Source organism: Neophocaena asiaeorientalis, unplaced genomic scaffold (genome assembly GCF_003031525.2).
Source record: "Neophocaena asiaeorientalis asiaeorientalis breed wild unplaced genomic scaffold, Neophocaena_asiaeorientalis_V1.1 scaffold136, whole genome shotgun sequence".
Taxonomy (NCBI): Eukaryota; Metazoa; Chordata; class Mammalia; order Artiodactyla; family Phocoenidae; genus Neophocaena; species Neophocaena asiaeorientalis.
This window is the reverse complement of record NW_020185333.1, coordinates 2,951,123-2,975,785: the sequence shown is the minus strand read 5'-3', so window position 1 is coordinate 2,975,785 and position 24,663 is coordinate 2,951,123. Positions and strand designations below refer to the sequence as shown.

Sequence of the window (24,663 nt, the reverse complement as noted above, 5' to 3'; positions counted from 1 at the left end):
GGTTAAGGATCTGCCTGCCAACTTCTGCCAATGCAGGGGACACGGGTTCAAGCCCTGGTCCGGGAAGATCCCACATGCTGCGTAGCAACTAAGCCCGTGCACCACAACTACTGAGCCTGCACTCTAGACCCCATGAGCCACAACTACTGAAGCCCGGACACCTAGAACCTGTGCTCCACAACAAGAGAAGCCACCGGATTGAGAAACACGTGCACCGCAACGAAGAGTATCTCCCGCTCACAGCAACTAGAGAAAGCCTGCATGCAGCAACAAAGACCCAGTGCAGCCACAAATAAATAAATTAAATACAAATAAATTATTTTAAAAAACTGCTTAAAGAAGCTGTCTAAAATAAAATCATTTCAGGAGCCCGATAGTGACATATATCAGACAATGCCTCACTGTCACACAGATGGACAGACTCCTAACCACCTTCTCTCCTCTCTTACAGGTAAGACAGAAAGCAGAGATGCTTTTTACTTTGCTGGGATGTTTCGCATCACCAACATTGAGTTTCTTCCTGAATACCGACAGAAGGAGTCCAGGGAATTTCTATCAGTGGCCCGGACTGTGCAACAAGTGGTGAGGTGATGGGGGGATCTTGAAAGGCTGGGGAAGGTGAGGTCAGGGGGTAAGGGATGAGGGGTTGGAGTTACAGTGTCACAGGTGAGCAGGGTGGATGAAGGAAGAACTCAGGGAAACATGGGATTTAGCTCATCTTGGTTGTAAGATAAAATTGTTTATTTGATAGAATTGCTTTTTTTTTTTTCTCCTGAAAGTAAAAAGAAATGGCTCTCTGAGCTTCAGTTTTTCTTATCTCTAAAATAAAAGAATCGGATCAGGTGATATTTAAAATGCCTTCCAGTACAGAAATTACATGCATACTGATTAAATCTGTGATCCATACAGATTTATTTCAACCTTGATGAACTGGCATCTCTTCACTTAAAAAAAAAAAACAAAAACTTCCCTATTGTAGAACTGATAAGTATTTATTGTAAAAATTTATAAAATTTACAAAAGTACTTTAAAAATATAATCTCCTTTAACATCGTCTCCAGAGATAGAGCCCCTTTTGATTCAGGACCACGTAGACACAGGACATAGGGCAATATTGGAGTATTAGTAGATATTCAGTTTTATAATCTGACTTTTTCCTCTTAACATAAGATTGCATGTCTCTATGCAAGTTCATATTCTTTAAAAAGCATAAGCTTTGATAACTTCAAGTTGGCAAGTCCCTTTTTATTGGATATTTAAGTTGTTTCCAATTTTTGCTATTAACAGATAACACTATAACAAAACTGCCATGTAAATTGTTTGTATCTCTGATTACTTCCTTAGCTGATTTCCTAAAAGTATAATTGGTCACACAGAAGAATATTTATCACGGCTCTTGGTACCTATTACCAATAGAAAGCTTCTGCCAGTTTGCATCTGCGCAGTAATGGAGAGGGTGGCCTAGCAGTGGCGACTCTCCTGCAGTGACAGGCGCTCTGCAGTGTAAAATGAAGAAGGGCTGAGAGAGAGAGAGCAAGCAAAGACGGTAGCAGGCATAGTGGCTTTTGTTGATTGAAGGCCTCCTATATACTGGGTAAAGTGTAAAACCCTTTACCATTTCAATATATCAATTATCCCTCAAATTAGCCCAAGGAGATGGACATTCTTTTAAAATCTCTTTACCATTTTTTCCAATCCCAGGCAGTATTCTTCCTTCAACACCCAAAGCCATTCCTCTCTGCTGCTGAAGTTATCCTTCAAAAATAACATTTCTCCTTTGGCTTAAGGACACAATACTGATTCTTAAGAATAGCCAGATAAAATACTGATTCTTAAGAAGAGCAGGCAAGCACTTTTCTAAATCTGTCCCCTGATTGTCCCAGTCTCATTCCTTACCACTTTCTCCCAACAGAAACCTTGTGATCTAAGGCAGTCATTACTTGTGTTATGAATAATCATTGCATTTACATGTCTGGCAGCCCTGGTTTCTGCTGCTATTCACTCAGGACATAAAGCCATCTGTCCAATTTCTATGGAGTGAAATTCCACCTGTCATTCATGACCCATCAAAAAGCCTCCTTCTCTGTGAAATCCTCCCCGGCCTCCTGCAGACTCAATGCTGGCTTTGTGTAGACCCCATTTGTATAGTTAGTATTGCACTCAATGCATTTTATTATAGTTATTTAACGTCCCACCCAAAGAGGTAGGCATTTTGATCACCACTTTACAGATTAAAAAAGAGAGAGACAGAAAGAGAAAAACAAATACCATACGCTAACACATACATATGGAATCTAAGGAAAAAAGAAAAAAAATGTCATGAATAACCTAGGGGTAAGACAGGCATAAAGACACAGACCTACTAGAGAATGGACTTGAGGATATGGGGAGGGGGAAGGGTAAGCTGTGACAAAGTGAGAGAATGGCATGAACATATATACACTACCAAACGTAAAATAGATAGCCAGTGGGAAGCAGCCGCATAGCACAGGGAGATCAGCTTGGTGCTTTGTGACCGCCTGGAGGGGTGGGATAGGGAGGGTGGGAGGGAGGGAGACGCATGAGGGAAGAGATATGGGAACATATGTATATGTATAGCTGATACACTTTGTTATAAAGCAGAAACTAACACACCATTGTAAAGCAATTATACTCCAATAAAGATGTTAAAAATAAAAGAGAGAGAGAGAGAGAGAAAGAAAAAAAGAAGCTCAGCAGGCCTTGGTAATGTGTTCTGTGTTGCACAGTGAATTTAAACTCCATGGCCCATTTTTTTCCACAATACTATATTATTTCTAAGGTTTTTCGTTTTTTGTTTTTTTTTCCTGGGCAATTAATTAGGTGATTTTGCTATTATGTAAAAAGGGGACTACAGGAGAAGATTTGGCAGAAGAAATTGGTTTTAGAAATGCTAAGTAAGGGCAAACAGTCAATTGACTGAAATAGCTCTCTTTTGAAATCCATTTATGGTGTTTTAAAAGATCTGGGTGTGTCCCTGGAAACGAGAGTTCTGCAGTGGGATGTGGAAGTTGGACTGTGGGCACCACGCGCCCTCTAGCGGCTAATATACATTTTCCGTGGCGTGCATTGGTAGAAAAGAGATTGGGCAGAATACCTTGTAAATACGCTTAAAGGAGTTTCGCTTATTCATTGTGGAGAAAATTAACTTTTGGAGTAGGCAGAATGCAGCAGTTAAGCTTGGTTAGGGTGTCTAAAGACAGCAATAAATGAATAAAGGTAGCTGGTTAATCTTCACAGAAAGCAGAATGACAGTAAGTAACCCTGATACAGGAAGTAAGAATTTATTTGAATTCAAGGAATAATGTCTGGGTTTGGCCTTAGAGGCCTTTAGTTTGAGCCTTGCTTTTCACCTTGCTAACTGTCAGAGCTTGGACCTACGGGACACTGGGTATCATGAGAGGAAGCCAATTTGAAAGACTTCAGACATCTTGGTTCTTCTTTTGCAGGTAAACCTGGTTTATACAACATCTGCCTTCTCCAAATTTTACCAGCAGTCAGTAGTTGCAGATGTCAGGTAATGAATGTCCCTTGCTTTGGCACTTTCTATGTTCACTGCTGTAATACCTCAAAAGGCTGTGGAAGGGCTGAAAGAGCGCCATTCTCAAGTAACCACTTGGGGGCAGTTGTGGGTTAATACCCTTCTAGCACAATAGCACCCCAACTCTTTTTTTACCCCTTTTATTTGTGTATTTTAAAGACTTTATGTATGTATGTATGTATGCATTTATTTTTGGCTGCGTTGGGTCTTTGTTGCTGCGCGCGGGCTTTCTCTAGTTGCGGTGAGCAGGGGCTACTCTTCATTGTGGTGCACAGGCTTCTCTTGTTGCGGAGCACCAGCTCTAGGTGCGTGGGCTTCAGTAGTTGTGGCACACGAGACTCAGAAGTTGTGGCTCGGGGGCTCTAGAGCTCCGGCTCATTAGTTGTGGAGCATCGGCTTAGTTGCTCTGTGGCATGTGGGATCTTCCTGGACCAGGACTCGAACCCGTGTGCCCTGCATTGGCAGGCGGATTCTTAACCACTGCGCCACCAGGGAAACCTGCAGCTGAACTCTTTGTCATGCTATCATGCTGCGTTTTTTTCTTCATTTACCAAAGCCTGCCCTCTTTCCAGAACTGGGATCCTAGGCCTTTGTATTAATGCCACTGGGCAAAATGACCATAAACACGTCCACTATATTGGGTGAGGGCAAACAGAAAACACAGACCAGTCAGTGTCTCGCAAAATATGTTCAGTAAAAAACTGGTCACTAGAGATCTTCTGAGCAAAGAAGGATCCCATGGTCAAATAATTTTTAGGAAACTTTGTGTGCCTTGTACTGTATCCCATCTCCCCCCACCCCTGATATATCTGCAGAGATTCACAATCCGTTTGGGCAGATTAAAGGCACTGAGAAGTCTTGGAGTAAAGCAATTTGTTTCCTCTCCTTCACCTTCCAGTTCCCAAATTATGTGCTATAGAACACTATCTTATGTTTTTTTCATAAAATATGACAATATTTGTGCAGGTAGGAGCTCCTACTCCAGGGTCAGATTGAAAACCAAATTAGGCTTGATTCCTGACTTGCTACTCAGTAGCTGTGTGATTTTGAGTTGTAGATGCCCTTAATTTCCTCATCTGTAAAACTGGAAGCATAACAGGACCTTCCTCAAAAGATTAAACGGGATAAAGCAGATTTAGCACTGTGTCTGGACATGGTGAGGTATCAAACATTCTAACTGTTGTTATTTGTAATAGCAGTGAATACTGATTGACATCCATAGAAATAGTATATTCTCCATGGAGATGCAAAATATACTAACAGTTCCAGATTTGAACACAGCACAAGAATACACATACCATGATGCTTTCCTTTCCAAATTCCCATGATAGGAGTCAATGGCTTCCTAAAGAAGGAAGTTAGTTGAAAGATGAACTTGAAAGATGTTGAAAGATGTGTCAGTTGAAAGATGTGTCCATTGGCCTCACCTTGAATTTATCACTTGGGTCACTGGCTCCTTATGAAAGTCTACTTCCTAAGAGGTATCCCTGGACTTCTTTCTCTTTTCACTACAGCAGTAACAACAAAGGTGGCCTCCTTGTTCACTTTTGGCTTGTGTTTGTCATGCCACATGCCAAGGGCCATATCTTCTGTGAGGACTGTGTGGCTGCCATCTTGAAGGACTCCATCCAGACAAGCATCATAAACCGGACCTCCGTGGGGAGCCTGCAGGGTCTGGCTGTGGACATGGACTCTGTGGTACTAAATGGTGATTGTTGGGTAATTCTCCTTCAAGCACTCCTTCCTGCAGCACTCTTGATACTGTCATTGTCGTAGTCAGTGTTGCCGTGAAGTACAGTCTTCCCTCTATATCCACGGACTTCGCATTCGTGGATTCAGCCAACCATGGATAGAAAACATTTGGAAAAAAAATTCTAGAAAGTTCCAAAAAGCAAAACTTGAATTTGCCACAGGCTGGCAACTATTTACACAGCATTGACACTGTATTAGGTATTAGAAGTAATCTAGAGATGATTTAAAGTATACAGGAGGATGTGCATAGGTTTTATGCAAACACTATGCCATTTTACATAAGGGATTTGAGCATTCATGAATTTTGGTATCCTTGGGTGTCTTGGATCCAATCCCCTGTGGATACTGAGGAATGACTGTATTCTTCTCCACAATCCCAGTGGAACAGGATTAGCTGAAGACATTGGAGCTACATTGATAAAAGAAGTTGCTAAATGTTATATACAGTGATTAGACAATAGAATTGGGGTCAGAATACACATGAAAATGGATTTCTTAAAGGGTACCCTTTTCTATATTTAATTTGGCTTCATGCATCTTCAAAGTAAGGCTCCAAGGGATAAGGTCCTGGAGAAGGACAATTTTGCTGAGGTTTACCTTCCTTGTTTCTTCCCTTGTTCAGACAGAACTGCATCTGTGTTCTATAGTGTGCCCCAATGCTCCAAAATGGCCTGCCCAAAACACAGAATGCAAATTCCATCATTTGTCTTGACAGTAAAGTGGTTTAATTATTGTCTAACCCAAAATTTATGCAGTTTTCTATTTTGATTTAAATTATATATATATATGTTAGGCATATAGTAGGTTGATAAGTATTTGTAATAAGTAATGAATCAATAAAAAAATCTCTAGTGGAAAATTCTGTACCACATATACTACTTCAGATATAGAACCAATTATTACCATGTTTAGTTGCTTTTTTATCTTCAAAAAATGTTTAAAAGTTGTTACAACAGATGATTTCAAGCACAAAAGTAAAGAGAATTGTTTAATGAACTCTTACACACTTTACTCAGCTTCAACAACTATCAACTCATAGCTGTCCTATTTGATGTCTAAATACCTAAACAACCTCTCTTTTACCCTCTCAGGATTATTTTAAAGCAAATCCCAGATATGTTGGATTGCTTTTAAAGGACAAGATATTTTTACTAAGCAAAATTCTAACAAAATGAAATGCTGGGACTGATAGTGTTTTTTCTATGTGCTTTTTCAATGCAGCTGGGCTTCGGTCAGATTACTCTTCAACCATAGGATCTGGTAAATTATGTCTGTGGTTTCTCCCCTGCCCTCCAACCTCCCCATCCCCAACTGCCTCCAAATCAGTATCCTTTTTGGCTGTAGTTTTCCTGTTCACATGATGGTGTTTGTTAGTGTTCTTTCCGTTGCAAGCGACAGATATAGTATATTCAAACTAGCTTAAGCACAAAAGAAACGTGATTGCCTCATATAACTGGGACATACGTGGAATATGCTGGCTGCAGGCATGGTTGGGTCCAGGTTCTAAGATAAAATATTGTCAGGACTCTGCATTTTTGTTTTCTTCTGCTGAGACTTCATCAAGTGGGTTCTTCCAATGTGGTGGCATAAATGGCCACCAGCAGATCCAAGCTTATGATTTATCAGTTTAGCTACCATGGTGGAAAAAAATCTCGCCTGTATTTTGAGAAGTCCTTGGGCTGAGTTTCATTGTCTCAAATTGACTGACGTGCCCACTCCTGAAACAGCTGCTTTGGCTCTGATTGGTCAGTCTGGGTCGTGTGCTCACTTCTGGACCTAGGGTGAGTTTAACCCCAACCAAGCCACATGGACAGGGTAGGTGTAGTTTCTCAAAGTAAAATCTAGGTGCTGTTATCAGAAGAGATGAGAGTGATTCCAGGCTGGCAAAGACAGCAGATATTCTCCATGTGAGCTCTTTTGCTCTTTACTCTTCTATAAAGATTTCTAGAAAAATCATTCGTAAAACAAAACAAAGCAAAATAAAGTGCTGTCTCCACAGACAAAGGCTGCTCTCAGTACTTCTACGCAGATCACCTGTCTCTCCGCTACCCTCTGGAGATTTCGGCAACCTCAGGGAGGCTGATGTGCCACTTCAAGCTGGTGGCCATAGTGGGCCACCTGATCCGTCTCTCAATAGAGTCCGTCCAGATTGAAGCCGACAACTGTGTCACCGACTCCCTGACCATTTACGACTCCCTCATGCCAATCCGGAGCACCATCTTGTATAGGTATTATGCAGGCACTCTGGTTGGCAAGTGAAAAGGATTTTTACAATGTCTTATGCAGGCACTCTGGTTGGCAAGTGAAAAGAATTTTTACAATGTCTCTCTTTTGCAGTATCTGGCTTGCCCTTGGATTTTTTTAAACCATTTTTGTATATACTCATGAGGTCAAAGATTGACCCGTGCCCTGTTTAGTGCCCCCTGTATTAGCCAGAGCCTGTCAGACACAGTGTTTGCTTTTCACTTGTAGCATACAACAGTCAAAATCATTGGGAACTTCAGTCAATAGTTTTGATACATATTTCACATTTTTTGGGGTTTAATTTTACTTTCATTGCAATCACAGTGAAGGCTACTGTTTCAATAGAATGTGAGAATGAATATTCTATTATAATTGCATAGCATTAGTAAAACAATTTATTTTCCTTATAAAGATAACACAATGTTTATTGTGAAAATGAGGTCAATCAGAGAAAACAATGTCAATTATCTTACATTCCCATTACCCAGAATAAATGTCTGTTATATTTTTGCATACATTCTTTCATTCATACATGTACATAATTACACACACGTATACATATACATATCCTAGTACTTCTTACTCACTAGTAGACATCTTTTTATGAGTGCTTAATATTTTGGTAACCTAGTAATGTCAGTTAGGCTTTATTAAGAATTTGCTACTTTTACTCGTTGTGCTGAAGGGCATATGAATTATCTTATCATTTTAAATGGTGTTTATGTATGTATATAATAGTATTTTATGTAAGTATTATTTATTTATATTTTGATGGTGAGTGAACATGTTAAAAATTCAAACAGTGTCTAAAGATTTGTAGTGAAAAGTAAGTTTGTCACTGACGCTCACCCCTCAATCACTGTTTTTGGTTTCTTTTCACTATTCCCAGACATATTTAGTTATTATCTCATTTAATCCTCACCACAACGCTATGAGGAGTATACTGTTATTATTACTACCGTTTCAGAGTTGGGAAACCGGCATTTATGAAGAACTAGTTACTTCATTGCCCAGTTAAGTGATAGAGCTGAGTTTTGAACCCAGTTTTCCCTGGTGAAGAGCTCATGACTTTAGCTATTAAATACCCTGCCTGTATACCTTGTTTGCTCTCAAGGAGTGTCCAGTGACAGCCATCCAAGAGAATTCTTCATTAGTCACTGGACAAAAATTTCTGCAGCTATATCAGCTCCGCTCCATCTGTAGTGCCTTCTGACCACTAACTGATGAAGACCTGGCTGGTAGGGTCTGATTCACAGGAACTGTGTGGATGGCCCAAGAAATGTGTGAAATTAGTGGTGGATGCAGGTCCGATCCTCAATATATTATTTATGTGCTTTTGTTTTCTTATCTGGTTTCAGAATTTGTGAACCCACAAGAACACTAATGTCATTTGTTTCGACAAATAATCTCATGTTGGTGATATTTAAGTCTCCTCAGATACCAAGGCTATCAGGAATCCGGGCATATTTCGAGGTCATTCCAGAACAAGGTAAGCTTCCCCAATTGAAAAAAAGTCATGAGAAATACTTATTATGATAGATACTCCAGTCTTATCTCTCCCAAGGCTGTGTTGTAATACTAGTTGCATTAGTCAGGACCCTGAGTCAGGTTCAAAGAGGGAGATGGTATTAGTTATTCTAACAGAGAACTTAATGTAAAGAACTGTTAACTCAGTACAGAGGTGTTAACTGGGTAACTCAAAAGGCAAAAAAACAGAAACAAAAAAACAAAACACAAAAAAACTGTAAGGTATCATGGATGTAACACATGTAGGAAGCAACTAGCACTGTAGATCTAGAGGAAGAAAGGAAAGGAATTGGAACGATTACAATTTAGGGCTTGGAGGAGGGGGAGGTGGTCTGTGTAATGGAACTCAGACCTATGCCCAGCTGGTGTTGGTGTCTAAAAATTCAGAGGCAGGTGTTCATGAACCTGGGACCCAGACCTTTGAGGAGAGGATGCCAGACAGCTGAGCTGGCATCTTTTAGGGAGACACAATAAAGCGGAAGTTGGAAAAACTGCTAACAGATTCAACTCTGTTACAGGAAGGAAGAGTAGCTGCAAGGGTGAAGCAGCATTGCTGGGGTGACACTCCCAGGAATAAGAAACAGAGTGAAGTCTTATTCTTCCCTCTCCAGCCTTCTAGTCTCCCTTTAGCACCCCGTACTGGCAGAGCATATCAGGTAGTGAAGGACAGAAGTGGTTTGTATAGTCCAGCCCAGCCTTGCAGAACAGAGTAGAGAGGGGTGGGTTTGGAGCTGAGGGACAATAGCTCAGTAACTAGCACATTCTTTCATGAATTCTCATTTATAGTAATGCACATAAGTGCCATCCTAGAAAGTGCTCACGATGCAAAACCCAGAGGTATTTTTTTTTTTTTTTCCGGTACGCAGGCCTCTCACTGCTGTAGATTCTCCCGTTGCGGAGCACAGGCTGCGGACACGCAGGCTCAGCAGCCATGGCTCACGGGCCCAGCCGCTCCGCGGCATGTGGGATCTTCCCGGACCGGGGCACGAACCCGTGTCCCCTGCATCAGCAGGAGGACTCTCAACCACTGCGCCACCAGGGAAGCCCAAAACCCAGAGGTTTTAATGGGTTTTTCTAGTGAGCAAAAAGTGACCTCCTCTTTTTGACTTGGGTTGACAAAGTCAAACAAAACAAAATGAAAAGAGCCTTCACTGAAACTCTAATGTTTTTGTAATATTTGTTGCCTTGGAAACTGGTCAGATCTTACAGGTCATGTCTTGGTAACTTCTTTATGAGCATCAACAAAGCTAAAGGGGTCAGAATGGGAGATGGGGGTGAGGAGGGAAGAGAATTGGGCTTAAGTAAATAGTGAGGGCTACAGGTTCATCACTATTTTAGGGCAGTGGCTCATTTTGATAGGTTTTTCTGGGTCAAATTATTACAAAACAAAATGTAAAATGGATTTATTGAACTAGATATTTGAGATAGTGTTAGGTTGAAAATTACCTGTAACTCCAAAGGTTAAAAATAGAATTATAACAGAAATATTATAGTGGAATTTGTCTGTCCACCCAACAAATATTTACTGAGCATCTGTTGTATGCCAGCAATGACTGTAGGTGTTAGGGAAGTAGTAAACAAAATAGAAAGAAAATCAGTGCTCTTGGGCTGAAGGATGACCATAACAGTAAGAATAGACATGTAGATTGTCTTATCTAAATAGTATAACACATTATGAAAACTGGATATCTCTTGAACAACAAATACACACTAATTTGAACAAAATTAACTCAGAAGCTTTAAAAATATATATTTACAGTGCTGCATGTCAAAATATACATACAGTGTTAATATGTTAATTATATCTCAATAAAACTAGAAGAAAAAATATATTTAAACCATGTTTTTTAAAGAAAGGAATAGCCTCCTATAGATCTGTAACCAAAATAAATGATTTGAAATAGCCCGGAGATGGAAGCAACCTAAGTGTCCATCATCGGATGAATGGATAAAGAAGATGTGGCACATATATACAATGGAATATTACTCAGCCATAAAAAGAAACGAAATTGAGCTATTTGTAATGAGGGGGATAAATCTAGAGTCTGTCAGAGTGAAGTAAGTCAGAAAGAGAAAGACAAATACCATATGCTAACACGTATATATGGAATCTAAGAAAAAAATGTCATGTAGAACCTAGGGGTAAGACAGGAATAAAGACACAGACCTACTAGAGAATGGACTTCGGATATGGAGAGGGGGAAGGGTGAGCTGTGACAAAGCGAGAGAGAGGCATGGACATATATACACTACCAAACATAAAATAGATAGCTAGTGGGAAGCAGCCGCATAGCACAGGGAGATAAGCTCCGTGCTTTGTGACCACCGAGGGGGGTGGGGTAGGGAGGGTGGGAGGGAGAGAGATGCAAGAGGGAAGAGATATGGGAACATATGTATATGTATAACTGATTCACTTTGTTATAAAGCAGAAACTAACACCTCATTGTAAAGCAATTATACTCCAATAAAGATGTAAAAAAAAAAAAGATTTGAAAACAAGTATAGACTTTGAACAGTATATTAGCTATACATCCATAGGGTACTATTTTTTTTAAATAGTTTAATTTCAAAAATATATAAGCTTATTGACCAAGAAAATGTGCATTTGTAGTTAAAGAAATGTATGCTGTCTATTTCCCATAATCTCACAACTGCAAATCATTGTGTGTTACTGGATATTTTTTTCAGAATGTGAAAACACAGTGTTGGTCAAAGAAATCACTGGCTTTGAAGGGAAAATTTCAAGTCCATATTACCCAAGCTACTACCCTCCAAAATGCAAGTGTACCTGGAAATTTCAGGTAGCCTAGTTTTAACAGTATCTTAGAAAACTATTGGTATCCTATTTTTAGTAGCTATTTATTTTTGAATTTAATTATACTTATTTTTTAAATTACAAAAAGAATGTCAGTTAATTTTATAATATTTAAACCTTATTAAAATATATTATCTAGAACATGAAGGTTTGTTGTAATTTCAAGCCGCTGCTCACAATTAACTGCTTTTTGCAGACTGGGGCTTATTTGTCCAGTTTCTTACTTTGTATTAAAAAGATTAAAGACATTGTTATAGGATCAAACAGTTTATTTTATTATGGTAGAGCTCATTTATTAATTTTTAATTACTTCATCAGCATTATAATGAGAATAATAAAGAAATAATAAATTGAATTAGGCAATATATATTTCAGCTTTATAAGCAAATCGGAGTGTAAATTTATATGAAGTACATATGTCTCCCTCGGCGCTAGACAGGTAGTCCCTGGTTTGTTTTTCAAAATCTCAGTGTCTAACCTATTTTTCTTTCTCCAGCTGTTATATTAATGTGGAGGGAGGTCGCCTTTGCTCTTTCAGCATATACATATGAAATCATTTTTGTGGGGCATAGCAGTTAGATGTAAGTGACAAGCAGTATCTAGTTTGTATTCATTCAACATATTATTATTAAATGCCTGCTCCGTGTCAGGCAGTATTCTGAACACTGGGATGCATGAGATCTCTCTCTCTCTCACACACACACACACACACACACACACACACACACACACACACACACACACAAGCTCTGCTGTCATGGAGTCCTCTATAAAGTAGGGGGAGACAAGTGACAAAGAAATAAACAAGTAAAATACATACAGTGTGTTCCATGATAGTACAGTGCTATGGAGAATACAGCAGGGGAGGGGCTCTGTAGCTGAGTTGGGTGGGGGGTGGTGTGAAAGGTAGGAAGTCTGGGATTTGTTGTCTCAAGTAGGATGGTCAGGGAAAGCCTCACTGACAAGGGGACATTTGCATAGAAACTTGAGACACGATGGAACTAACCAGGTGCGTGCTGAGGGTAAGAGTGTCCCGGGCAAAGGGAAGAGCTGAGGCAAAGGTCCCGAGGAGGCAGGAGTGCTTGCTGCATGTAGGGTTCGTGCACAGTCCTAACAGTTAAATATTGAAATGTTTTTATTACACCCAAATCTCTACCTACTAGTAGGCATCCTTAAATTATTTTTTTATCATTATCCCGAATATTTAAAATATAATTAAGACATAAAGGTTCTAGATTCTTGCTCACTGCCCAATTCTTGGTGCCTTAGAGCAGCAAAAGCTCAGAGCCTCAGGTGACTAGCAAGTCTGAAGGTGGGGAGAGGGGTAGATGGAAAGAGAAGGAAAGAAGCGCTGGGGAAAGAGGAGGGAAAGACATCAAACCTCTGCCTCTTCAACTCTCCAATAAGCAGAGTTATCTTCTTTATAATATCTAGAACAGGAAAGAGCCCATTCCCAGAAGCTCCATCAAGTGTTTGAAAGTCCTTTGAGATAAAACAAATGTTGATCCCATGGTAACTCACAAGATTTAAAAGGAAAATCCCTAAACGTTGCTGTGATTAATTTTAGTCAGAGTACAAACAAAAATATCAGATCACTTTCTGTTTCACTGGGTCAAGGGTTAGAAATGCTGAACAATAGGAAATCTTTATAAGGAAAAGAGCATGGGGGTGGGGGATGGGAAAGGGGATACAGGAAACATTGCCGACAGACTTGTGCGATGCCACCATTCCCCAGAGGTCAAGGTTGGTTGTTCTCAGTGAGGAGGTTAAATAAAGCTGTTGCTTTCTTGGAAGACTTTGAGCAGCCACTGATAGCTGTGTGACAGCACGTTTCTTTTTATTTTTTTTGAATTTTTGAATGTTATTTAATTTATTTTTTTATAGAGCAGGTTCTTATTAGTCATCCATTTTATACACATCAGTGTATACATGTCCATCCCAATTGCCCAATTCATCACACCACCACCCACACCCCCCGCTGCTTTCCCCGCTTGGTGTCCATACAATTGTTCTCTATATCTGTGTCTCTATTTCTGCCCTGCAAACTGGTTCACCTGTACCATTTTTCTAGGTTCCCCATATATGCATTAATATACAATATTTGTTTTTCTCTTTCTGACTTACTTCACTCTGTATGATTGTCTCTAGATTCATCCACACCTCTACAAATGACCCAATTTCATTCCTTTTTGTAGCTGAATAATATTCCATTGTATATGTACCACATCTTCTTTATCCATTCGTCTGTCATTGGGCATTTAAGTTGCTTCCATGACCTGGCTATTATAAGTAGTGCTGCTATGAACATTGGGGTGCATGTGTCTTTCTGAATTATGGTTTTCTCTGTGTATATGCCCTGTAGTGGGATTGCTGGGTCATATGGTAATTCTATTTTTAGTTTTTTAAGAAACCTCCATACTTTTTCTCCACACCCTCTCCAGGATTTGTTGTTTGTAGATTTTCTGATGATGCCCATTCTAACTGGTGTAAGGTGATACCTCATTGTAGTTTTCATTTGCGTTTCTCAAATAATTAGTGATGTTGAGCAGCTTTTCATGTGCTTTTTGGCCATCTATATGTCTTCTTTGCAGAAATGTCTGTTTAGGTTTTCTGCCTATTTTTGGATAGGGTTGTTTGTTTCTTTAATATTGAGCTGCATGAGCTGTTTATATATTTTGGTGATTGTTTCTGCATACAGGCCTTTTGTCTCCCTAGGTAGGTTTATTCCTAGGTATTTTATTCTTTTTGTTGCAGTGGTAAATGGGAGTGTTTCCTTAATTTCTCTTTCATCATTAGTGTATAGGAATGCAAGAGATTTCTGTACATTAATTTTGTGCGTTGATCTCTGTGCATTAATTTTGCAACTTTACCAAATTAATTGATTAGCTCTAGTAGTTCTCTGGTGGCATTTTTAGGATTCTCTACGTATAGTATCATGTCATCTGCAAAGAGTGACAGTTTTACTTCTTCTTTTCCAATTTGTATCCCTTTCATTTCTTTTTCTTCTCTGATTGTCATGGCTAGGACTTCCAGAACTATGTTGAATAATAGTGGTGAGAGTGGACATCCTTGTCTTGTTCCTGATCTTAGAGGAAATGCTTTCCGTTTTTCACCATTGAGAATGATGTTTGCTGTGGCTTTGTCATATATGGCCTCTATTATGTTGAGGTAGTTTCCCTCTATGCCCACTTTCTGGAGAGTTTCTATCATAAATGGGTGTTGAATTTTGTCAAAAGCTTTTTCTGCATCTATTGAGATGATCATATCATTTTTATTCCTTAATTTGTTAATGTGGTGTGTCACATCGATTGATTTGCGTATATTGAAGAATCCTTGCATCCCTGGGATAAATCCCACTTGATCATGGTGTATGATCCTTTTAATGTGTTGTTGGATTCTGTTTGGTAGTATTTTGTTGAGGATTTTTGCATCCATATTCATCAGTGATATTCGTCTGTAATTTTTTTTTTTTTTGTAGTATCTTTGTTTTTGGTATCAGGGTGATGGTGGCCTCATAGAATGAGTTTGGGAGTGTTCCTTCCTCTGCAATTTTTGGGAAGAGTTTGAGAAGGATGGGTGTTAGCTCTTCTCTAAATCTCTGATAGAATTCACCTATGAAGGCATCTGGTCCTGGACTTTTGTTTGATGGAAGATTTTTAATCACAGTTTCAATTTCATTACTTGTGATTGGTCTGTTCATATTTTCTATTTCTTCCTGCTTCAGTCTTGGAAGGTTATACCTCTCTAAGAATTTGTCCATTTCTTCCAGGTTGTCCATTTTACTGGCATAGAGTTGCTTGCCATAGTCTCTTAGAGTGCTCTGTATTTCTGCAATGTCTGTTGTAACTTCTCCTTTTTCATTTCTAATTTTATTGATTTCAGTCCTCTCCCTCTTTTTCTTGATGAGTCTGGCTAACGATTTACAAATATTTTTTATCTTCTCAAAGAACCAGCTTTTAGTTTTATTGATCTTTGCTATTGGTTTCTTTGTTTCTATTTCATTTATTTCTGCTCTGATCTTTATGATTTCTCTCCTTCTGCTAACTTTGGGTTTTGTTTGTTCTTCTTTCTGTAGTTCCTTTACGTGTAAGGTGAGATTGTTTATTTGAGATTTTTCTTGTTTCTTGAGGTAGGCTTGTATAGCTATAAACTTCCCTCTTAGAACTGAGTTTTCTGCATCCCATAGGTTTTGGACCATCGTGTTTTCATTGTAATTTGTCTCTATGTATTTTTTTAATTTAATCTGTGATTTCTTCTGTGATCTCTTGGTTATTTAGTAATGTATTGTTTAGCATCCGTGTGTTTGTGTTTTTTACTTTTATTTCCCGTAATTCATTTCTAATCTCATAGCATTGTGGTCAGAAAAGGTGCTTGATATGATTTCAATTTTCATAAATTTACTGAGGCTTTATTTGTGGCCCAAGATGTGATCTATCCTGGAGAGTCTTCCATGCGCACTTGAGAAGAAAGTGTAATCTGCTGTTTTTGGATGGAATGTCCTATAAATATCAATTAAATCTATCTGGTCTATTGTGTTATTTAAAGCTTGTGTTTCCTTATTTATTTTCATTTTGAATGATCTGTCCATTGGTCTAAGTGAGGTGTTAAAGTTCCCCCAATATAATTGTGTTCCTGTCGATTTCCTCTTTTATAGCTGTTTACAGTTGCCTGTGTGTTGATGTGCTCCTATGTTGTGTGCATATATATTTATAATTGTTATATCTTCTTCTTGGATTGATCCATTTGCCTATCTCCACTTCATTTAGTTGTTTTTCTGGGGTTTTATCTTGTTCCTTCATCTCTTACATAACCCTCTGCCTTTTCATCTTGTCTGTCTTTCTATGAATGTGGTTTTTGTTCCACAGGCTGCAGGATTGTAGTTCTTCTTGCTTCTGCTATCTGCCCTCTGGTGGATGAGGCTGTCTAAGAGGCTTGTGCAAGCTTCCTGATCAGAGGGCCTAGTGGTGGGTAGAGCTGGCTGTTGCTCTGGTGGGCAGAGCTCAGTAAAACTTTAATCCACTTGTCTGCTGATGGGTTGGGCTGGGTTCCCTCCCTGTTGGTTCTTTGGCCTGAGGTGACCCAACACTGGAGCCTACCTGGGCTCTTTGGTTGGGCTAATGGTGGACTCTGGGAGGTCTCACCCCAAGGAGTCCTTCCCAGAACTTCTGCTGCCAGTGTCCTTTTCCCCGCAGTGTGCCACAGCCACCCCTCTCTTCTGCAGGAGACTCTCCAACACTAGCAGGTAGGTCTGGTTCTGTCTCCTATGGGGTCACTGCTCCTTCCCCTAGCTCCCAGTGTGCAGACTACTTTGTGTGTGCCCTCCACGAGTAGAGTCTCTGTTTCTCCCAGTCTCCTGTCAAAGTCCTGCAATGAAATCCCGCTAACCTTCAAAGTCTGATTCTCTAGGAATTCCTCCTCCCCCAGGTTGGGAAGCCTGACATGACACTCAGAACCTTCACTCCAATGGGTGGACTTCTGTGGTTCTCCATTTTGTGAGTCACCCACCCAGCAGTTATGGGATATGATTTTACTGTGATTGCGCCCCTCCTACTGTCTCATTGTGGCTTCTGCTTTGTCTTTAAAGATCATGTTTCTCAATGGAAATCATGTAAAAAATAGTTTGTGACCTGTAAAATATCTTTGCATTTAATAAAAATGACAAAGAACTGCATGACCTAAGTAACAAAAATATTGACTCAAGTCATGATAAAACCTTTTCTGCACAAGAGTTAATTTTATCATCCTCAATCCTTCTTAGTGACTGGTTTGATTTCCAAATCTACTGAAGAACAATCAATTCCCTTCTCAAACTCACTTCTAGCTGAGTTTTTAAGGTCTTATTTATCTGAGAAGGATTAACTCTTGCTCCAACTTAAAGCTCATCTGATTCTTCTCCCAAGCTCTCCTGTCTGTTCAACAAATGTTTGTTGAATGTCTGCTGCATGTCAGTCACTGTACAGGGATGCCTAGTAGCAAGGTTACCAAAGTCCTTCTCTCACAGAGCTAACAGACTACAGGGCAGGAAGGAGATATTAAATCAATAAAACCAAAAAAGGACTTTGTGGTTATAATATGTTGTCTACATTTGTTTAGTACTTCAGTGTTTTCAGCACACATAATTTTATTTGCTCTTCAAAGCATACCTCTGATGTAGGAGCAATATTCTTGTCGTTTTATAGATAAGGAAACAGAAATGGGGACAAAGCATTTGCCAAAGGCCACTCCAATAGTAAGTGACCCATGTAGGATTAAAAGGGATCATGCCCCCTCCATAAATAAATTCAACAGCCTCTCCTTTTCTGGGCTCCTAAAGATGTTCAGCTTCCCTATCTGTCATAACATTCACTTATCTGAACATTCATCTCCCTCTCTCTTCCTTCTTTTTGTTTTCCAAATAATCAGTTTTGTTTTAGAGTCTTAGAAGAAAAAGTAAAGCAGTCCCTTGAGTTGTTTTATCACAGATGTCATCAGCCCAGCACCACCCAGTTAGGTCCACCAGACATAAGCAGGGATCACTGTGGGCCATGCAAGTTCACCTTCTCATATCACACAGGAAATAGATGGGATTCCCCAGAAGGGAGCCTCTCTTCCATGCTTCTGTGGCAAGTATATTTGCCAAAGAATTTTCCAGTGCTCATCTGAGGTGGGTTCTTGTGTTGTGTGTACACAACCACTGGCAAGTTAGGGGTGACCAAAAGTAAGGTATGTCCTGCATTTTGTTACCACCACTGACTAGAGAGATATTTAAATACAGCAGGTCCAGATCAGAAGAATTCCTCTCCTTACTTGGTTAAAGCTCCCAAAACAAAGGTACAGCATTGGGCAGTGGGAACAGAGAGTACAGAACATAGAGGGAAATAGCGTACTTAGTAGTTTCACGTTTCTCGTTCATTTGTTGAAATAGCTTGCAATACTTTGTGAAACTGCACCTCATCCATCCATTTATCAAGGATGGTAATATCAGTAGAGTCTCTTGGCCAATCTGAGCACAAAAGTAGAATAGTGTATGATTCTGTGTCAGCGGAATCAGTGTGCAAGGGGACATATTTCCTTTCACTGTGGAGAGGCTTTTTGCGTGGGGCGCATATAAATCCATTTTGTTTCAGCGCTCTGGAACTCAGTGAAAATGCCCAAGCAAGCTTCTTGGTGGAGGATTGCATTGGAATATATTCTCATGCTATAAAATTTAATTGATTCCTTAAATATACTTACTATCTTTCCGTTCACACCTTTTTTTCTTTTTTTTAATGTGAAGAAATAACCAAATGACAAGAGTGAAAAAAGTGTGATATGTGTTCTCATGAGCCTGTGAGTCTTATGGTGAATGAAAGACAATCCTGTTCCTCTGGGGTTCCCGACATGGGTTTCCAGGCAGTGCTGAGAAAAGGGAGGCCTTCAGAGAAATGCAGGACTGGTTTGAGTTTCTGGTCTGTGTTGGGAAATTTGCTTGTCTTTGGTTAGTCTAGGTTTCTTCTTCTATAAGATGGGAATCATACTACCTGCCTAAACCATGTTGTTATGTTTAAATCGGTCATAAAGTGCCCAATCCATTTCCTCTCAAAGGTAGACTAAGGCGGGAGAGGAGCTATATTTAAACACAAGTTAGAAGGAAGCACACCATACAGCAAAGAAACTATAACATATAATATGATGACATAACTGAAAAACCGAATGTCTGTCAGAGCAATAAAAGTCAATGGACAAAACTCATCTGTTAAAGGGATAAGACAGTAGGATTGAATTGCAGAGTATTACCTAAAACTTAACTGTATGTTGTTTTTAAAAGACAAAATGAATTTAAAAAGTGATTTAGTAAAGTTGAAAATAAAAGGATAGGCAATATCATACTAGGCGGATGTAAGCAATCAGAAAGCAACGGTCACAACCTTAATGCCAGACAGTGCTGGAATTACGGCGTTCAGTGGGAAAAGGAAGGCAACCTGCAGTGATAAAGAGGGCGATCCACATGACCATCTAATTACTACAATTATTTATGCACCAAAGGATACAGCCTTAATACTCGCAAAACCTACATGAAGTGCAAAGAGAAATGGAGAGTGCTTCAGTAAGAGATTTTCCTTTCTCTTGGTTCATGACAGAGACAGTGGGGGACAATAAATAAGGCTAGGAAGAGTATTAAATCATACAAATCATGAGTTTGGTAGTATATATAAACAGAAATTACCCTTTTAAAAAAATGACCTTGGGGCCTGCATAAATTTGATCCCAACAAAATTGTTTGTAAATTAAAAAATTAAAAACTATACTGCAATAAATAATCTGTTATCTAACTCAGATAGAATTTAAAACCTTGAAAATAGGGAAGCCAAAATTCTGCTCCCTGGAAATGTAAGCACTCTCTCTTAAATAATTCCTGGGCTAAAGTGAAAATTAAAACAAAAATTATGGCATATCAGATGTGATGTATGTGCATGTCATACAATGCCACAACAAGGCCAGTTGCATTGCGTGTGTGTACGTGTGTGTGTGTGTGTGTGTGTGTGCGCTCACTTGTGCACGTACCACATAAGTAGCTGCTTCCCTTGTTTGATCTCTTCAGAGAAGATGTAGGGATGACTCAGAAACTTCTGAAATACCAAGGTTTAATATGAAGAGGATGTTGATTCATTCCTCCTTTATCTAAAGAATCAGAATAGTGCCTTAAATAAACTGTCATTATTGTCATCTAAGGAGGAAAGTGTGTAAACTTGCTAACAAGTGGGTGTTTTCAAAGTTAAGCTCACTTACTTGGAGGAAACTGAAACCTAGAGGTGATCTAATGTATCTATCTCAGCTCATCACACTGGGGCATCACAGCTGCTCCTTGAGCACAGGGTGGGCTGGGGAGGCAGCTCACTTCCCTCTCTGTTGTGCTCTCCTCTTCAGGTCAGATTGTTCAGGGGAGCTGGTCTACCCCACCAAGGGCCACAGGGCACAGAGAAGAAAATGCCCTTAAAATAGCAAGCCCAAGAAATGAGTTCTGAGTAACAAAATCTTAGTCTGAAGCATATTCTTCAATTGAGTCATTTTTCTGACTTACGTTTGTTTTTCATAGACTCCCCTATCAACTCTTGGCATAGCACTGAAATTCCATAACTATTCAATAACCAAGAAGAGTATGAAAGGCTGTGACCATGGATGGTGGGAAATTAATGAGCACATGTAAGTGGTTTCCATATGTGAAGAATCTAATGAAAAGCCTCACCCAGTAGTTCAAAGCCTTGGATTCCTTTCCCCCAGAGAGTCTGCACTTTACTATTTACAGACAGGGGAACTGAGGACTACAGGAGTTAAATAACTTGCTCAAAGTCACTCAGCTCATAAGAGATTAACCCAGGATTCAAGTCCTTATGGCTCCCAAGTCCCTGTTTCCATCACTGCTCTGTACTGCTGGGCTATGGATGTACACGCTCCATACTTTACAAAAGTAATTGGCAGAAAAACCATTGCAGCCATGGAGGAAAATAGTAAATAGAAGTCCTGATGATTACAAAAGCTAGAAACCATTAGCCAATTCTGTTTAGTAGGAGAAAGAAGCTGAGAGAAATTTAGGCACCTGGGCTTCCTGAACTGATCTAGAAGGTCCTTACTCTCTCCCTTAATTCATCCTTTAGCTGTTATTACTGTTTACTTGCTTCTAAAGTTATAATAGGTCTTGTATTAAAAAAAAAATACAGGATGCCCTGTCTTTGCCAAATAGCTTCTCAGTTTACTTTAAGGAAACTTGTGAAGTTAGCCTGAGGGACTTGTCTGCTAATTCTTTGCTCACAGCTATTCCATGAATGAAACCTTCCCTTTCTAAATGATTTTCCTGAACAATCTTCTTTGATTTCATTTAGACTCTTAGATGACTTGCTAAATAGTCATTGATCTTAGAATCAATGACTTGGAATAGAATCTCCCTGATTTAATGGTTTTCTTGGATCCATTATTAACATGTGGCTTGTACTCCTTTTGGGAGTATTTTTGAATCAAGCGTCTATTAAGTAGGAGGCAGAAGACCTAGGTTCAAATTGCAGCCTTGCTGTTTAGTAGCTACATTAACTAGGACAAATTATTTAATCATTTTGTCAGTCTGTAAAATGAGGTAATGAGGTGGGGTTTTTCGGTAAGAATTCAATGAAATGATGCTTACCACACACCAGAACGTCTTAGCTATGATTAATAGGATTGCTAAGGAAATGACATTGGATGCATAAATACTATGGAATGTGCCCCAAAGCTTTAAAGATACTGCATTTTGGTATTTAATTAGAGGTCCAGAAAACAAATCTTTACAAATCTATTGTAAGCTTGTATGCTTAAAATAAAGCAGTGCTTTGAAAATGAGATGCTTTTCCCCCCTAAGTAGCAGCCCCTGCCACCCATGATGTATTGCTGCCAAAATATGAATAGTTTCCTCCTGCAAATACCAGGAAAGCTCTCTGCCCTAAATACTTTCCCTGAAGGACCAGCTCTTCATTTTGTCTTGTGGGTTGGCTGAAATTCTATCAGATTCTTTTGATACTAGTTGTACCCATGGGATTTAAAATGCCAGCCCTTCCCATTATCCGTCCTTTTCATTAGAAAGGCTCTGACGGAACTAATTCCTGGCACCTTGCTGCTAAGGTTAGCCTAAAGGCTTTGGGTCTGTCATGGAGAAGGGAGAAAAAGTAATGCTGAGACCAGGAAGCCTAGTGATCCTGAATTCAGAGAACATAGGGGTGGGGCATGAGTGCTCAGGGCAACTAGAATGCAGTAGACAAACCTGAAGATATGGACAGCCTTCCTAAGCTTTTGTCCAGCAAAGTTCCGGAGGGCAAGGCTATTGGTGCGTTAGAAAGTGCTAGGGTTTCGTATCCGGTGAACTCGGTCCTAATGCTACTTCTGCTTACTAGCTATTTGAACTTTAACAAATTACTTCACCTCTTTATGTCTCAGTTTTCTTACCTGTCACGTGTCTGCCCATGTAAACTAACACTTGCTGGGTTTCTCCAATCTCTCGCTTTATTTTACTTTCATTTCATAAACCACCACTATGCCCCATTACATACTGTCCCCCTGTAAACTCCAGCCCAGGCATGGTTTCATGCTTGACCCCTTTCCTCTTAACTCCTCTTTAATGTTGAAGTGAGGCTAATCTTTGCAAGAAAACTCTAGTAAATATTAACGGAGAATTCCAATAAAAACTATAAGATAGAGATAAAAATCATCATGATTTTAGAATGCAGGCTTCTGATCCCAAGATGACCAACTAGAGTAGACTCTGGCCCCAAGAGCTTGACTAGGCTTTCAGGCACCTCTCAGATGCTGGCTTCCGCTTAGCCAGGTGGCCACCTGCAGCTGCTGTCTCTTCTTCGTATCCCAGGAGCTGGTCTATCCGCAGATCAGCTCCTGAACTTCAGCCAATTGCAAAAGATTCATCCTGAAATATACGTGAATGCTTTGAACTGTAAAATGATAGGTTATCCCCATGCTCTTCACACTGAATGCCAACATCTGATCCATGAAATGTGTGGTTCCCAAATGCTTTGGGGACCTGGAGTGATGGGCGTTCACAGATTCCAGTGGAGGACGTCCCCCTTCAAGCCTAGTGTCTACTGTTTCCCTTTGAGAAACAATAGACACCTGGGAAAGTCTTGCTCACACAAGGCAGAAGCCTAACTCACCGTGGGCCCCAGTGTAATACCGTGGGCCCCAGTGTAATTGTACTTCGTGTTCCACTAACGGCAGTGCTCATGCAAGGATTACTAATAGGAGGGACATTTTCTCCTAGGTGATGCAAAGCAAAACCAAGGTAGGGGAATATTGCAGATAGACATCACTATTTTGAAATTTTGCCAAGGACAAGCCCTGAAGTGCATATCAGAGTTCAATTTAGATTGAAAGATTGTTGTCTTTTGCTTTAAGTGTCGCTGGAATTCTCTGCGTGTTTTCAACCTGAGTTCATGGGTTCCACTCTGCCCCACAGAGAGGTTTGTGGCCAGAGTAGGCAATTCTTTTTTTTGTTAGGCAGTTATTTATGTTCAAAGAAGAGAGAGGCCTAGGAGAATTAAACCTGTATTTCTTCTAACTATAAGTATTGGTGAGGAAAGCAACAGGTGACAGTTGGTAGTAACGCTATTGTTTTATTTAGCAGAGGAGAAAATCAAGGGGACAGAAGTGACTCAATGACAATCACTTAGCATAGGATGGATAACTACCATCAGCTCTACCATAAGCATCTCCCTTTATGAAGCTCAAATGACCAAAGTATCAGTGAATTCGCTGTTGACAGAAGACAGGAATGCAGTTGACAGGCCCTCATGCTGTGTGTCCCCCTACCCTTACTCCTCAGGTACTGCGGCTCCTACATGGATCACCAGACGATTTTCCGAGTGCCCAACTCCTTGGTTCACGTTCAGCTTCAGTGCAGTTCAAGGCTTTCGGACAAGCCACTTTTGGTGGAATATGGCAGTTACAACATCAGTCAACGTAAGCCAGGGATCAGCCCCTTAGAAAACCATAATGAAGGGTTAAACAGAGGCTAACACTTTATGACTCTAAGAGTTGAGAATTTAAGGAATGAAAACTGCTTCTTTATTTCTGCTATTGACTAGTATACTTTTATAATAATATTTAAATAACTACATAGTAGGAACAAAATATATGATAAATGTTACATACAATTATGTATTTATTATGCTGGAGTTTAAATTATAGAAGAAATAATATCGTTGCTTGTTACAACTGAAAAATAGTTTCTTACGTGATTCCTGAAATATAGGACAATTTCTTGATTCATTGT

General features: G+C 39.7%; 1 protein-coding gene across 1 annotated transcript in view; it reads left to right on the top strand.

Annotated features, from left to right (window-relative positions):
• The first annotated feature begins 489 nt into the window (after positions 1-489).
• TMPRSS7 (transmembrane serine protease 7) overlaps positions 490-24,663 on the top strand; it is a 37,784-nt gene continuing 13,610 nt past the window's right edge. Inside the window, exons 1-8 of the mRNA XM_024735381.1 lie at positions 490-582; positions 3,468-3,535; positions 5,077-5,267; positions 7,311-7,539; positions 8,914-9,044; positions 11,771-11,883; positions 20,953-21,059; positions 24,214-24,350. Coding sequence (XP_024591149.1) covers positions 490-582; positions 3,468-3,535; positions 5,077-5,267; positions 7,311-7,539; positions 8,914-9,044; positions 11,771-11,883; positions 20,953-21,059; positions 24,214-24,350 — 1,069 coding nt within the window. The remainder of the gene's footprint in view (positions 583-3,467; positions 3,536-5,076; positions 5,268-7,310; positions 7,540-8,913; positions 9,045-11,770; positions 11,884-20,952; positions 21,060-24,213; positions 24,351-24,663) is intronic.